The sequence below is a fragment of the Helicoverpa zea genome, chromosome 28 (assembly GCF_022581195.2).
Source record: "Helicoverpa zea isolate HzStark_Cry1AcR chromosome 28, ilHelZeax1.1, whole genome shotgun sequence".
NCBI classification, from domain to species: domain Eukaryota; kingdom Metazoa; phylum Arthropoda; class Insecta; order Lepidoptera; family Noctuidae; genus Helicoverpa; species Helicoverpa zea.
The window spans coordinates 5654927-5670419 of record NC_061479.1 but is presented as its reverse complement, the minus strand read 5'-3'; the positions used below and the strand labels follow the sequence as shown (position 1 = coordinate 5670419).

General features: G+C 39.7%; 1 protein-coding gene across 1 annotated transcript; it reads left to right on the top strand.

The window, feature by feature from the left end:
* Positions 1-840: 840 nt before the first annotated feature.
* Positions 841-11173, top strand: LOC124643832 (protein dj-1beta-like). The gene is made up of 6 exons (XM_047182938.1): positions 841-997; positions 3178-3307; positions 7628-7747; positions 8220-8334; positions 9863-10008; positions 10653-11173. The coding sequence occupies exons 1-6, from the start codon at positions 912-914 to the stop codon at positions 10755-10757; spliced, it is 702 nt and encodes a 233-aa protein (XP_047038894.1). The 5' UTR covers positions 841-911; the 3' UTR covers positions 10758-11173.
* The last annotated feature ends 4320 nt before the right edge of the window (positions 11174-15493 follow it).

Sequence of the window (15493 nt, the reverse complement as noted above, 5' to 3'; positions counted from 1 at the left end):
GGCAATGCGACACTCAATCTCAATATACCCGGTCAAAGGGCAGGCCAAAGCTGCGGTGGTTGAGTGTCGTAAAAAAAGACATGGAAATCTGTGAACTCAAAGAGGAAGATATCCAGGATAGAGCGAAGTGGAAGAAGAAGATACGAAAAGCGGACCCCGTCACAAGACGGGATAAACGCTAAGAAGAAGAAGAAGAAGAAGACTATTTAAAAAATATACAAATTACAATATAAATAAAGAAATAACTGTAAAAAAGGATTAAACCTAAAAACTATGCTGATGAGTTTTTGTATACTTACGCTCTCAGAATAAGCTTTGTATTCAAAATGTTTTTGACAGCCCATTAATGGCGTGTGAACTCCACTGGACGCTTCTGTCCCCTATAGCAGTATTAACGTCTGACGCCCGCCCCAGGATCTTAGTGCTTCAACCCCAAACGGTTCACGTCTCAGACAACACATATTAAATAACCGCTGAGGATTATTTCATTTCCGCAATTTAAGTTTGATTAGTTTGGATTTAAAAAATAATGAAATTGTGTGTTTTCAGTTTTTCCCTTTAATCTGGGAGTAAATAAAAACTGGCAACTAACATACATATAAATCATAGACAATCGGCAGAGATTATTTGCGTTCAGAAACTGAACAAAAACCAAATTTGAAAAAATATATACCGCAAAGCTTTCGATTAAATTAGTTAAATGCTAAGTATGTGGTGATCATAAAATTTATATTATGGCAGGTAATGATTTTATTGAGATCTTCAAATATTGTGATCTCAAAGCCATTAAATGAATAAAGAAAATTATATAATTAACGTTTTATTGACGAGTATCCAACAATATGAAACCGGCTTTTGATAAACTTTGTTTGACCTTCCGATAAATTGACAATAATTGACATCTCGCCTTGATGGTGTTCGCAGTCGGAAGAATATTTTGGAAAAAACATTTACAAAGCAAAACTTTGGTTCAAAATTTGTGCATTGCTCAATACAGGTAAGCTTTTGTACATTTGGATAAGTTATAAATCATTTATTTTAAGTCGCGTTAAGTTTTCCGAACTAACCTCGATTAGGGTTCCAAAAAAGTTTCCTTTCGAATATAATCGGTAATAAATGTATACATTCTGGAAATAAGTGTTTATTTAAGGTATTTTCCAATGGAAATTCCTCTACTTTATTGAAATCTTATCACTGGCTCTTCATAATGAGCTATATAACCATTTTCCTGCTTGCTATTATTTCCTGTTACCTACTTATTTACGAATATAATATGTCTATAAACAATCTTTTTAAAACTCTAAGACGACATACTGACCAAAACTTATTACATAAATGCATACTGAACAAATAAACTGCTTACAATAATGTTTTAATACTTATCCAAGTACCTATTTAAATTGATTTCTAGCCACTTTCCTATATTTTATACTTACTGAGTTTTTAATCAAAGTTGTGTCATGATGAGAATACATTTGCATTTATGCAACATATAAATAAATTATAAACAATTATCTGCCCATTACAATTACAAATTATTGTGTAATTTTAACTTCTATCTTGCTTTTACTACTGATATTTGTAATAATTTATTTTTCTACACACCTCCCTACATCGTAATAACTACTTGAAATTGAAATCTATAAGTACTTCTATACTCTCTAATATAATAAAGTAGAAACATTTTTATTTATTTGTACTCTAAAGGCTCCAAAACTACTGTACTGAAAAAGTCTTTCACTGTGTCAAACCTACACTCTTCCCGAGTAACATATGCTATGTTTTCTCCAAGTATGGACAGTAGGTCCCACATTGGTAAAACCACAGGAAAACATAAGTCTTTAATATATTTTATTCTATCTTTGTTTTCCTATCTTATGCCAAAATTTAAATGAAACCCAGTCATTTCAGAAGTTAAATATTCATCATCATCATCTCAGCCATAGGACGTCCACTGCTGAACATAGGCCTCCCCCTTAGATCTCCACAGATACCTGTTGGAGGCGACCTGCATCCAGCGTCGGTGACCTTTATAAGGTTGTCTGTCCACTGTCTGTTTAATATTGTTTGTATCTAATCATGGGCGTAGCCAGCTTTGGGTTCAGGGTGGGACAGCAGTCAACCTATCCCCCGGGGGACGGCGGGGGCCCTTCGATTTTTGTATCTTGAGCTGTTAATCTCAAACTTGTTAATCTCTTAATTTGAGAGGTTTATATTTTCGGGTACAGAAAATAAACAATCACACACAAGACAAAAGCCAAAACCAAGGGTATAAAGTTTCTGAATACGCGAGCGAAGCGAGCGCGAAATTTCTATCGGACTTAAACCAAATATTACGTAAAATTTAGCCCAAACGTACTTAACTTTTTGTTTGTTGACAAAAGCAAAAATTAGGGCATATAGTTTCTGAATACGCGAGCGAAGCGAGCGTGAAATTTTTATCGGACTTAAACCAAATATTACGTAAAATTTAGCCCAAACGTACTTAACTTTTTGTTTCTTGACAAATACAAAAATAATATAGTTTCTGAATACGCGAGCGTCCTCAGGCACGGTGGAGTGATGACTTGCGCAAGACGGCTGGCAAGAGCTGGATGCGAGCAGCCGAAAATCGATCTCAGTGGCGTGCACTTGGAGAGGCCTATGTCCGGCAATGGACTGCGATAGGCTGATGATGATACGCGAGCGAAGCGAGCGCGAAATTTTAATTATTTTTTAAGACTCAAAACAAAAAACTACATAAAGTAAAATGGGGGACTAGGTACGACACACCCGATTTACGTCCATACGAAAACCCCCTCGCTCGCATAGATAAGTCGATAAAAATAAAGTTAGATAACGTATAGCAACGTCGCGCAGCTAAGCTTCGCGGACCACTTGGAATGCCTACAGGGACCACCAGTGGTCCGCGGATACCGCTCGCTTTCAAATGACGCGCGCTCTGCGCACGTTCGGGAACTCGAGCGTGCATTTTGTTTTGATCGCGCTCTTTTCAAAGTCGACAATTTTTTTTGTGCAATAACTTACGGATAGAACATATGATTGTTGATGTTGTAAGTTAGAGTTAGTAAAAAAAACATTGTTTAATCAGACACCTGGTCAGAGCCAGGGCCCAGGGTGGGGCAATTGCCCCAGCTTGCCCCAGTGTGGCTACGGCGCCCATGTATCTAATTTCAGATTACAGTACCACTATTCAACTGACAAAAAGATACCGAAGATGTCTAACAAGACAGCGCTAGTTATCCTGGCTCAGGGTGCTGAAGAGATGGAGACAGTCATCACGGTGGACATGCTCAGACGAGGTGGTGTAAGTATTTATTAGTTTATTTAAACTTTGTGCCAATAAACAATTTTGTCTACTTATTTTTATGGCTCCTTCGTTATTTTCGAAGATTTTGCCAATATATCAAATAATTGGTAAGTACCTATTGGTGTTTGTAGCACTGAACAAAGGGACAAAACCATTCTCACCACAAGCCATTCTCTACTAATCAACCGTAGGTTTAAAGGGAGATAAAAACTTAGAAGTATTTTTCTTAGTACTCATTGTTTTTGCGGTTTTGTCGCTTCTTGAGGAAATTTTGCACAGTAAAAAAGTAGTTAACATAGCGTTTCTTAATAAACAATAAAAATAAGCTGTCGGCGACGATGAATAAGTGTAAAAGTGATAACTAAATGATAAAAGCAGTGATAATCAATGTTTAAGTTTTTTAAGGTTTTATGATAGTTAGTATGTCTGTTGTTAATTAAAAGCTATTTTCTGTTGTTGTTTTTAATTCCTTTAAAGTTTAAGACTAAAATTGTAACACAGTTAAGCGTATTTAAGTACTAATTTTAAGTGTAACTTGTATGCCCTAGTTTAAGGATTAACGTTTTCAATAAAAAGCAGATATTGCTATTGTTTTAATTATAAAGATAGAATACTAAGGTTGCATAATTAAAATAGTCAGTACAAATAAGGTTGTTAAGTACTAAGTTTTGTATCTGTAAATAAATATAAGTGGGATGCCTATCTTATGCAACCTAGAAAAAACCCTAGAAATAGATTCAAATAGTAAGTCTAGGGTATTGGTACTTTTCCATTGTTGAATTCTAGTTTTCTTTTTGGCCACGAGCGGCGCTAGTAGGATGATCGACAAATTAAACCGAATGTCGTCGAAACCTTACCTTAACGAGAGCCGTTTGAGTTTTTTAAAAGTTTTCTAATTAAAAAGGGATGTTTTTAAGGGTGGATTTTTGTATAATATAAAGGAAACCGGGTTGCATAAGATAGGCATAGCTGGAACGTTATAAATATGCCAAATCACCTGAAAACTGCCCCAAAAAGATTCCCATACATAGGGCACGGGAACGCCCCTCGCTCCCATTGGCTGTCGCACCGGCCATATTGTGAACTACTTACCCGCGCTCTAGCGTATATAACGAGGGCATGTTTTGGTGATCGGGCAGGATCACACGCCACAAAGGCGGCACGCTTATCTATTATAAAAGATCGCTACATTGTGTAGAGATCACTCCCCCCGACTTAAGCTGCATTGAAGCCTCGATCTGTCGACTAGCCATGTCCCATCACCAGTCGATCACTCTCGTATCGGCCTACTGCCCTCCCACGTCCTCATCCTTTCAGTCCTACGACCCGATCCTTTTCACGAACGATCTCAGAGCCTTACTAGGCCTGAGCGACTCTGTAATAATAGCAGGCGATCTAAACGCCAAACATCCCGCCTGGAATAGCAACACTACTTCTCCAAGAGGCAGGTTGCTATTCAATCAGTGTGAATCCCTCAACTTCGATGTCATCGCTCCGATGCATCCCACTCACTTTCCTAATATAGTCGACCACCTTCGCGACGTTCTCGATGTAACGCTCCTCAAGAACGTAAACTTACGTTTACATTCGATCGAGGTACTACACGAGCTCACCTCCGACCACAGACCGGTTCTTGTGGAACTAGCCTCGCGCTCAGGCCCACTCGACCCGGATCGCCCTCCTCCCACCCAGATTGTCACGGACTGGAGAATGCTAAGCGAAAGCTTGAAATCCTCCTCCGCCCAGTTAGAATCAATTCCCGATGAAATCAACTCAGTCGCTGACATGACGGGCGCGATCGGCTCGTTCACCGAGCACGTACAATCCACCGTGGACAAGTGTTCACGTAGAGTTGAAGCGACGAGCTTTCATCGCTTCAAGCTCCCGGATGACGTGCGTGCTCTGGTGACCGAGAAGAACGCGGCTGTCCGTGCCTACAGTACTTTTCCCTGCGACGCTAACAAGTCTCACATGCGTAACTTACAGCGTGCTGTAAAGGAACGCCTTGCTGAGATGCGTCAAACGCGCTGGGACAAGACGCTGAGCGAACTCGAGCCGACTCATCAAGCCTTCTGGCAGCTTCAAAGGAAACTCAAATCCGATGAAGTAGCTTCCACCCCGCCGATCAAACGCCCCGACAATTCCATCGCCTTCGAGGACGATGAAAAAGCGGAATGTCTGGCCAACAGCCTCGAGGCTCAATGGTCGCCTAGTACCCAACCGGTCGACCCGGCTCACCTACTAAAGGTCGAAGCCGAGGTCGAGCGCAGATCCTCCCTACCACCCACACAAACGCAAGAAGACCCCGACGATCCCTTGCCTCCCGTCACTCCAGACGAAGTGGCAGAGATCATCAAACGTCTCAAACCCCGTAAAGCTCCGGGCCCAGATAGAATAACCAATAAAGTTTTCAAAATCTTACCCGCTTCCCTCGTAATGCTCATGACCGCGATCTTCAATTGCGCCATGACCCATAACCTGTTCCCACAGGCATGGAAAGAGGCAACCGTAATCGGTATTCCCAAACCCGGTAAACCAAAATCAGACCCGTCCAGCTATCGCCCTATCAGTTTACTCAATGTGTTCGGCAAGATCTACGAGATACTTATCTATAAGCGTCTCAAAGATTACGTCGAAGCAAAGAGTCTTATTCCATTAGAACAGTTTGGTTTTGGAACCCATCACTCTTGTGTCCAACAAGTCCACCGCATCGTGGAAGGTGTGAGTCACGGATTCCAACGTGGCCAACTCACCGGTACGATTCTCTTCGATATAGCAAAGGCATTCGACAAAGTCTGGCACAAAGGCTTGATTTACAAGCTTTACCAACTCGGTATCCCAGACCGTCTCGTCGTCATCTTACGAGACTTTTTGTCGAATCGCACCTTTCGCTATCGCATAGACGGCACTCTTTCTTATGCCCACCCTATAAAAGCTGGTGTCCCACAAGGCTCGGTACTCTCCCCCATCCTCTTCACGCTATACACTAGCGATATTCCTAAGAACAAGCATGTTCAATTAGCCCTATTCGCCGACGACACGGCAATCTACTGCTCAGGCCGCAGCCCAGCCGCCATAGTGAGACATCTCCAAGCCTATTGCAACACCCTAGGTGTCTGGACTAGGCTATGGAGAATCGAACTCCACCCCGACAAAAGCCAGGCCATACTCTTTTCGAGCCCTCGCCGTAGGCTTCCTCCCGCGCCCCCGTCAGTCACCATGTTTGGTAGGCCGATTCCTTGGAAGGAGCATGCCAAATATTTAGGTGTAATCTTAGACCAGCGCCTCTCATTCGCCGAGCACATACGTAAGGTGCGCTCTAGAGCAGCCTTTGTGTAGATTGCACTTCTTGCTCAATTCAAAGAGCAAATTATCTCTTAAATGCAAGTTACGCCTCTACGTATCGTGCATACGCCCCGTCATGATGTATGCTTGCCCTGTGTTCGCACAGGCAATCCATCGCCGCCTTCACAGAATGCAGGCCCTTCAAAACCGTGCTTTACGGAAAATCACAGGAGCTCCCTATTATGTTCGAAATGAGATTCTTCATCTCGACTTAAAAATCCCTACCATCCGCCAGTATATGAAGCGTACCGCCATACGGTACTTCGAACGCGCTGAGAAACACGATAACTCACTTATCGTGTCAGCCAGTAATTACACTCCCTCCCGCATCAGTAGGATTCGCCGCCCTAGGCATGCCCTTCTAGAACCTGACGATGAGATAACTGTCCTCCAAGAGAGTAGTAAACTCACTAGCACCCTACACAAACACAAACCGCGTTCGTACAAACCTCGCCGCCGAGGTCCGCCGCGACGTCCTGTTCTCTGTCCTCCCGACCCTTGCTCATCGAGCCAGCCCGCGAGCTGAGCCAGTAGCTTTAAATTCTCCATTTAATAATAATGATCATATGATCCAGCCTGTCCCTTTGCTGCCTCCCCAGCGACGCCCTAAGCCGAGGTCCGACCCCATAGGGGGTACCCTTAGCGCAGTCGCTTAGTTGATAAGTTGTTTACGCCCCTGGCTGGAGGCCTTTAATTCTAGGCATCCACAGGGAAAAGTCCGGTTAAGCAGTACACGGCCTCCTAGGCTGAACTGCGAGATGCCATACCAAAAAAAAAAAAATAGTGTTATTGTCTGCACCCTGCCTTGTTGAACAGCATCCCCGCCAGCAGCCCTATTCGGCACCACCCAATCATACAGTCCACACCCCTTCATAAGCTTTGTCTCACTGGTAGACAGACGCTGACGAAAAACAAATGACGTTAGGCGGTTAAAACGTTGTTCTCAAATAACGATTTTCTTATATTTTCTAGGTGAACGTCATCCTAGCTGGTTTGGATGGTAAAGAGCCGGTGCTATGCTCGAGACAGGTCACTCTCGTACCCGACGTCGCTCTCGCCGAGGCTTATGCGCATAATCCACTGTATGATGCCGTAAGTACCTAATTTATTTTTACAAAAAAGTAGATATTTATATTTGCCCTAGTGCTTAGCTTAGGGTAGGTAGTGAAGTCGTGGTGGCCTAGTGGATAAAGAACCAACCTCTCAAGAACATGTACGTGGGTTTGATTCCGGGTCGGGCGAGTGCCAATGCCACCTTTCTAAGTTTAAACTTTCTAAGTATATCTTGGGCACCAATGACTGTGTTTCGGAGGGCACATTAAAATTGTAGTTCCCGGCTGTCATTGAACATCTTTGTGGTGGTTTATTTATTATCATGATTTTTGTGGTTTGATTCCAAGTTGAATCTTTTGAAATGCAAATCCCTATCGCTCTGGGAGTGTTACATACGAGTTTGCCATAGTAATATTTCTTCTATTCTATTCTTTAGTAAAAAAACTTTCATTCTCACTCTAGCCTAAACTTAAAAACAATAAATATATACAATCCAAACCGTATCTTCCAGGTGATATTACCAGGAGGTCTGGAGGGTTCGGAACGCCTGTCCAAGTCCCCGATGGTCGGCACCATACTGAAGAACCATGAGATGGCCAACAAGATCATTGCTGCTATATGTGCTGGTAATATTCGTATTTTATTGAGAAAAAAAAAACTGATAAAAAGTAGATTAATTAAAAAAATTTAGTTTTATATTTTTTTATATAAAAAAACTTAGATAAATATGTAGATGATTAGATAGGTTTGTATATTATGAACAGCAATTTACATTTAAAAAAAAAAAACAAAGTTTTTGTGACACAGACGCGGTCTTTTTAGGTTTCCGTACCCAAAGGGTAAAACGGGACCCTATTGTTTTCGCTTCTCTGTCCGTCCGTCTGTCACCAGGCTGTATCTCATTAATCGTGATAGCTAGAGAGTAGAAATTTACACAGATGTTGTATTTCTGTTGCCGCTATAACAACAAATACTGAAAACTAGAATAAAATAAATATTTAGGGGGGCTCCCATACAACAACTGTGATTTTAAATAATGTTTGTTTGCTTTAATCCGCTAACAGGAACTACCAGATCTATTTGATATTTCACTGTTGGGTAGACTGTTTATCGAAGGAAATGATAAATAAATAATAAACAAAAACAGACAAATTTTTATGTAGGTACAGTCAGCAACAAGAATTCACACGATGAAAATTACGAATTTAAATACTTTATTAGTAATGCTGCCTCGTTGGTCTAGTGGTCGCGGAAGCGCGGCTGCTGTGCTCGAGGTCTCGGGTTAGAATCCTGGGTCGGGCTTTGTGGGTTTTCTTAAACTTTCACAAAACTGCCCGTAGTCTGGAAGTTGGTGATTGATTCACATGCTTGTGATCTCTTTCCGGTGGTGTCGGCTTGTCGTCCCATCGCGCGCAGAGAGTGAAGGAATAGTGAGTGCACCTGTGTCCAAGCAAATGTGCCTGCACTATAATATGTCCTGCGCAGCTGCCTGATCTCCTTAAATGAGAACAGCCGCCGTGGCCGAAATCGGCTGTGGACGCCATTATTATAATACAATCTTAATAAATACAAAAGCTGTGCTCGCCGCGTATATCGGGTGTGTCGTTCACAATCACATTAAATCATATCGCATATACTTTATGATATTCTATGGCGAATTGTAAAAAAAATAACCTAATCCATTCAGTGGTTTAACCACAGGAGACATTTTTCGTTTTTATAATTTACAACATCATGTGTAAAGCAGAGATAAAGTTAGGAGTATCGTATGTTTTGATCTGACAGTTGTCAGTTTTCAAGGGAGAATTTTAGTTGTTTGTAATGACTGACTTTTATATGGTGTTCTAATTTTTGTACATTTTCATTCCATTTAATTTGTTTGAAAAAATCATTTTTTTATTTTTATGTATTTTTCTTTTATCTTTGTGTTAATCGACATATATTAACCAGTATATTAACGCATTTCATTTAATGTGATTTTGAACGACACACCCGATATAACTAGCTGGTATCGAGCGACCTCGATATAAGATTTCACAGAAAATGTTGACAAGACTGATAAAAGTCGTAACTCTTTATTCATTCATAGGTTACAAACACATTCTTAACCAAAGGTACACAAATAAATTATAAATTTTTCCTATCTTTCCCCAGCCCCAACAGCCTTCGTAGCTCACGGCGTATGTGCGAACAAGAAGCTGACTTCGTACCCGACTACTAAAGACAAGATACCGACAGACTGCTACACTTATGTAGAAGGAAGTAGGGTAGTCGTGGACTGTAATGTCGTCACTAGCAGGGTGAGTTGAGGATGGAGAGCATATTTATATCTTCCGAAAGGTCATTTACTAGCTTCTGCCAGCAGTTTCACCCGTAACCTCTACAGGAATCCGGATAAAAAGTAGCATATAGCCTTCCTCGATAAATGGGCTATCTAACACTGAAAGAATTTTTCAAATTGGACCAGTACTTCCTGAGATTTGCGCATCATCTTTCGAGCCTTTTCCCAACTATGTTGGGGTCGGCTTCCTGTGTAACCGGATGCAGCTCAGTACCAGTGTGCCACAAGGAGTGACGGCCTATCTCAACTCAACCCAGTTGCCTGGGCATCCCAATACTCCTTGATAAAACTGGTGCGAACAAGAAGCTGACTTCGTACCCGAGTACTAAGACTGGTTGTAAGACTTACTGGCTTCTGTCTGAACAAGAAGCTGACTTCGTACCCGACTACTAAAGACAAGATAACTCTGTGTCGGATTGTCGTCGCATCGCGCTATGAGAGTGAAGGTATAGTGAGTGCACCTGTGTCCAAGCAAATGTGCCTGCACTATAATATGTCCTGCGAAGTCGGCTGATCTCCTTATATGAGAAAGCCACCGTAGCCAATAATCGGTTAGGAAGACACCACCACTTGTTATTTATCATATTCTTTGCCTCTTTACAGGGCCCCGGAACAGCGTATTGGTTCGGCTTGGCTCTCATCGAGCTGCTGGCAGGCAAAGAGAAGGCGGAACAAGTTGAAAAGGGCATGATCATCTCGGGATATTAAGATCTTAATCGATATATATCGATTGTTATTAATATCGACGGAAATAATAATTCGTAGTCATTTGGTGAGCGAGACATGTGTTTAGTGCAAAAAAAGTTTTGCGCAAAAAATTGCGCTAACTGCGCAAAGATATTAAGTGCTTTTTATTGGTATTAAAGCATGATGGTATGATAAAGACAGACTTGTAGACATTTCCGTTGATATAATTTGTCGATTTTAAATATGATTGTATATTCATATTATAATGCTTATGTATATGATTGGGGTTAGTTTGTATCCAAAAATTGCATTTAAGTTATAAAAGTTTTCTCACTAGCTTAGAGCTATGCTTGGCAATTTTGAAAAGATTGCAGTTTTTTTAAGTTCTTTTGTTTTTATTTGTATATGTTTTGAATAAAGTGTATATCCATCTTTTATTTTAATCTTTCATTTTCCACTTCCTTATTTATTGTTAACCAGCAATGTTTCTGTTTTAGGAAAGATTCACTGAAAAAAATGTTAGGGTGCGTCCACATCTGGCGAATGCGCCGCGAATGCGCAGCACGCGAGCCGATCGCGAGCTGTCCGCGAGCTGCGCGCGTGCATTTTTGTTCGTGCGCCGCTTCTGCTTGGCCCGCGCGCAGCTCGCGCGCGACCTAAGCGCCGCACGCGAGCGGCGCGCAGGCGGCGCGCGACGTCTGCCATCTTCGATAGTACTGAGCCAATATACGGAACTGTAAGGGCGAGAACTGATTGCGCGCAGATCGCGCGCCGCTCGCGCGCTCTATACGAGCCTTGCGTGAGTTGCGCTAAAGACAAGCACCGAACTATTGCAGTGACTGCACGCGCGCAGCTCGCGGACAGCTCGCGATCGGCTCGCGTGCTGCGCATTCGCGGCGCATTCGCCAGATGTGGACGCACCCAAAGACTGGTAATAAAAAATAATAAAATCGGCCCAGCCGTTCCGGAAATTATCGAAACATGAACAAAATAGAACAGAATATATGTTAATCCCTACTAATATAATATTATAAATGCGAAAGTAACTCTGTCTGTTACGCTTTCACTTCTAAATCATTGAACTGATTTTAATAAAATTTGGCACAGCGATAGAGTTGACCTTGAGAAAGAACATAGGATAGTTTTTACCCCGAACTTTTGAAGAATTCTCTCGGAAACGCGATATAACCAAACTCTACGTGGGCGGAAGCTAGTTTGAAAATAAAACAAATCATATGAATCTTTACTACTTATATTTGAGTACATAGGATTATACATTATTATTTAACACTAGGTATATAAATTTTACATACAAGTTTAAGTATTAAATGCAGATTCAAGCCTGAGAAAATAAAAAAGGTTTTTAAGAAATTTTAGTTTTTTAGCTCAATTGAAATAATTCATAAATTACTTGAGTAGGTATACTATATTTTTATAAAGTTCTAAATCTTATCAACATGCACAATTTCATTTCTTAATTTTAGGTTAATTAATCCACACTTCTGCATCACACAATTCAAATAAGTATAAAAAAATCTTATTTTTAGACTTAAATACAAAAACAAATCAGACTTTAATTTTAATACAAATCCTTTACCGTCGTACCACAATTTATTTTAAACTTGAATACTTGTTTAAAAAAAAATCAGATTGAAATAAGGTACTTTTTACAGCCACACATTTTTTAGACAAGTGTTCAACAGATGTTTAATTTTTTGTAGTAAGGCTGCTATTGTCTAATTTCATACAAGGTACCTACAAAACATATGAAAATTATATAGATAAATACAAGCTGTTGATTTGCATCCGTGCCATATTCAAGGAGGTAATTATGCTAATGATTCTCGACCCAAATCAATAAAAAAATTGGTACGTAATTTTTTTTCTTTATTTTTTTTTCGGAATTCCGTAAATGTCATCTAGCCTTATTTAAACTTCGTGCGTGTGTTACTGGCGTTAAAACCGTGCTGCACCCTCACACAAACGCAAACACAAAGCATGCGCAACGATCACTCATAAATTTCATTCATAAAATTGGATTACTTCGGAAATACCACGACATTACAATGACAAAAAAAGCAGTGCATATTAGTTTTTTCCCATCTACTGTAATTCCAATGGATTATTTACGTATTGTATGTCCTCCTCCTGAGCTATGGCACAAATGCAAATCAACACCTTGTATAGAGTAGTATTTCCAACTTCCAATTATTTTTGTGGCTCTGAATCTACTGAAACGATTTGAAAAATTCCTTCACTGTTGGAAGCTACTCTCTTCCCGAGTAACATAGGCTATATTTTATCCCGGTACGGGCAAAAGTTCCCACGGGACGCGAGACACAGCTAGTTTATAATATTATGAGTATTCCAATAATAAAATATATAAACTAAAGCAGTCTGTATTATTGAGATTCCTATGAGGAACACAGCTATTTGGCAAGTCATAATACTAAAAAAACTACACTATTGTTTTTTCTAACTTAAATATAAGAAAGAGAGAAAATTATAAGGCTGGTTAAAAACTTAGTTTTTAATTGCGAAATTGTATTGCCATGTGATTCATGGTATATGTTACAGCCTTTTTATCGTCCCACTGCTGGGCTGCGGCCTCCTCTCACATGGAGAAGGATTGAGCGTTAATCACCATGCTTGCTCAATGCGGGTTGCTGATTTCAGACTATAGTCCAGGTTTCCTCAAGATGTTTTCCTTCACCTTTTTATCAGCCATTGGTGTCCAAGATATACTTAGAAAGTACATACAAACTTAGAAAAGTTGCATTGGTACTTGCCTGACCTGGAATCGAACCCACACCCACATACTCGAGAGGTTGGTTCTTTTAACCACTAGGCCACCACGAACTTCATGGTATATACATTTTTTTAACTTGCTCTTTTTAATTATTAAAACAATGTTTTCATTCATTTTTCTATGAACCATGGACTTTTGAGACATTCATTGAGTTGAAGACGACATGATGAAGTTTGAAAGACAACGTTAATAAAATGTACCTCTAGACTAGATATTTCATTTCACGAAAGCGGTTGCGCCATACTTGTGTGTACCGACATTGTGTTTGCATGCGTAAACAGGAGCGCCCAATAGTGGTCGAGTCGCCGAGTCATACAAACACAATGTGCATGTACGGTAGACCGCACATCAGTGGTAACTGTCATGCACCTTAACTCAATAGTAATAAGTACGATTTTCCTATAAAACTGTTACCACTGACCCGAAGTTGACTGTACATTTACACTCACAAACAAACAAGGTCCTATGTACTTGTGTATGATGCAACTTTACCATAACACCTGTATCTAACACCGTGTCTCTGCAAATAAAGATCTCATTCTTCTCTCTTATGGCTCACCCGCTTTCGTGACACAAAAAAGTCGTAATGAGTGACCAAATAATAGTATTAGTGCAGTCATTTAAGCGAAAAATACGGTCTAACCTCCGAATTTTTTTACTGTGAACCGATTTGCATGAAATTTTGGTATTAGGTTCATCTTACCCTTAACTTCAAAAGTGAATATGATTGTAACTCCGCCACCCCCCCTGGGGGTTGTTGACACCCCCTTCTTTGGGGTGAATATTTTTTTTGCAAAATAATCTCGGATATCGAAAGAAGACCTAATTTTAAGCTAAAGTTGTCTTTAAAGTTTTAAAAAAAATCCAATACTTTTCAAGTTATTGGCAATTGAAAATTCCCAATTTTTCACGTTTTTCATCGGTTTTTTGCAAATATCTCCAAAAATATAGGTTTTATCGAAAATTTATAAAGAACAAAATTGTAGCAGGTAAAACAACGAACAATTTGTTTTTTTATAAAAGGTCCTAAGTGCAATATTAAGCTAGATATTAAAGATCAAAGCCGTTTTTTATTTTGTCTGAAATTTAATCGACGTAGTTTATGCCATCTATTATTTTAGTAAGTTGATCAATTTACCAGTTTTATTATTTTCCGGTGACATATGTACACATTACAATAGTTGTGACTCTTTATTATACTGCCTACTTTCACATTGCTCCAAATATTGACACTCCGAAGTTTTCAGTTACTAAGTAGAAAAAAATATGACAAGTTTTTGGACCGTAACTCCTTCAATTTTCATGCTATCACAATTTATAAAAAACCACTGTAAAAGTAATTAAGAGAGCTACAACATCCATCATTGCAATATATAGTAAAGAACTTTTTTCTAAAACGGTGAACGGTTAAAGTGCTTAAGAGAGGCTGTGATTGCGCTGCCACGCGCTCTTTAAACAATCATATCTCCGTCAATTTTTGTTCGACAGAAAAAACAAACAAACCAAAATGTTTGTCAGAAAAATACCTAATTTTTTTATCAGTACACTTTTATACGTATCTGTCGTAATTTTTGAGATATTATGAAAAACAAGTGGGTTTTTCTTTAATTTGAAATTTTGTTCTTTTCGTTAATCGTGACTTTTTTGAAAAATATCTGTCCTGAAGCAGCCAAACTGATACTATCTATCAAACTCTTCATAATAAAGTTAATCCTAGGCGGAATACGATTAATTTTAATTTTGGTGGAAATGGCACTTATGAAACCCATTGATTTAAAAGAAAAAATATAAGATGCTCCCCTTATTTGCAATACAGCTCACTTATTTTTTACGTGCAAAAGACTTTTAATAGTACTCATCTTAAAGCTTATTTCAAGCACTACAAAACCCATTTGTATTCGAATGCATAAAATGCATCTACTCGCCGCTACATGGCATTGACCACAAC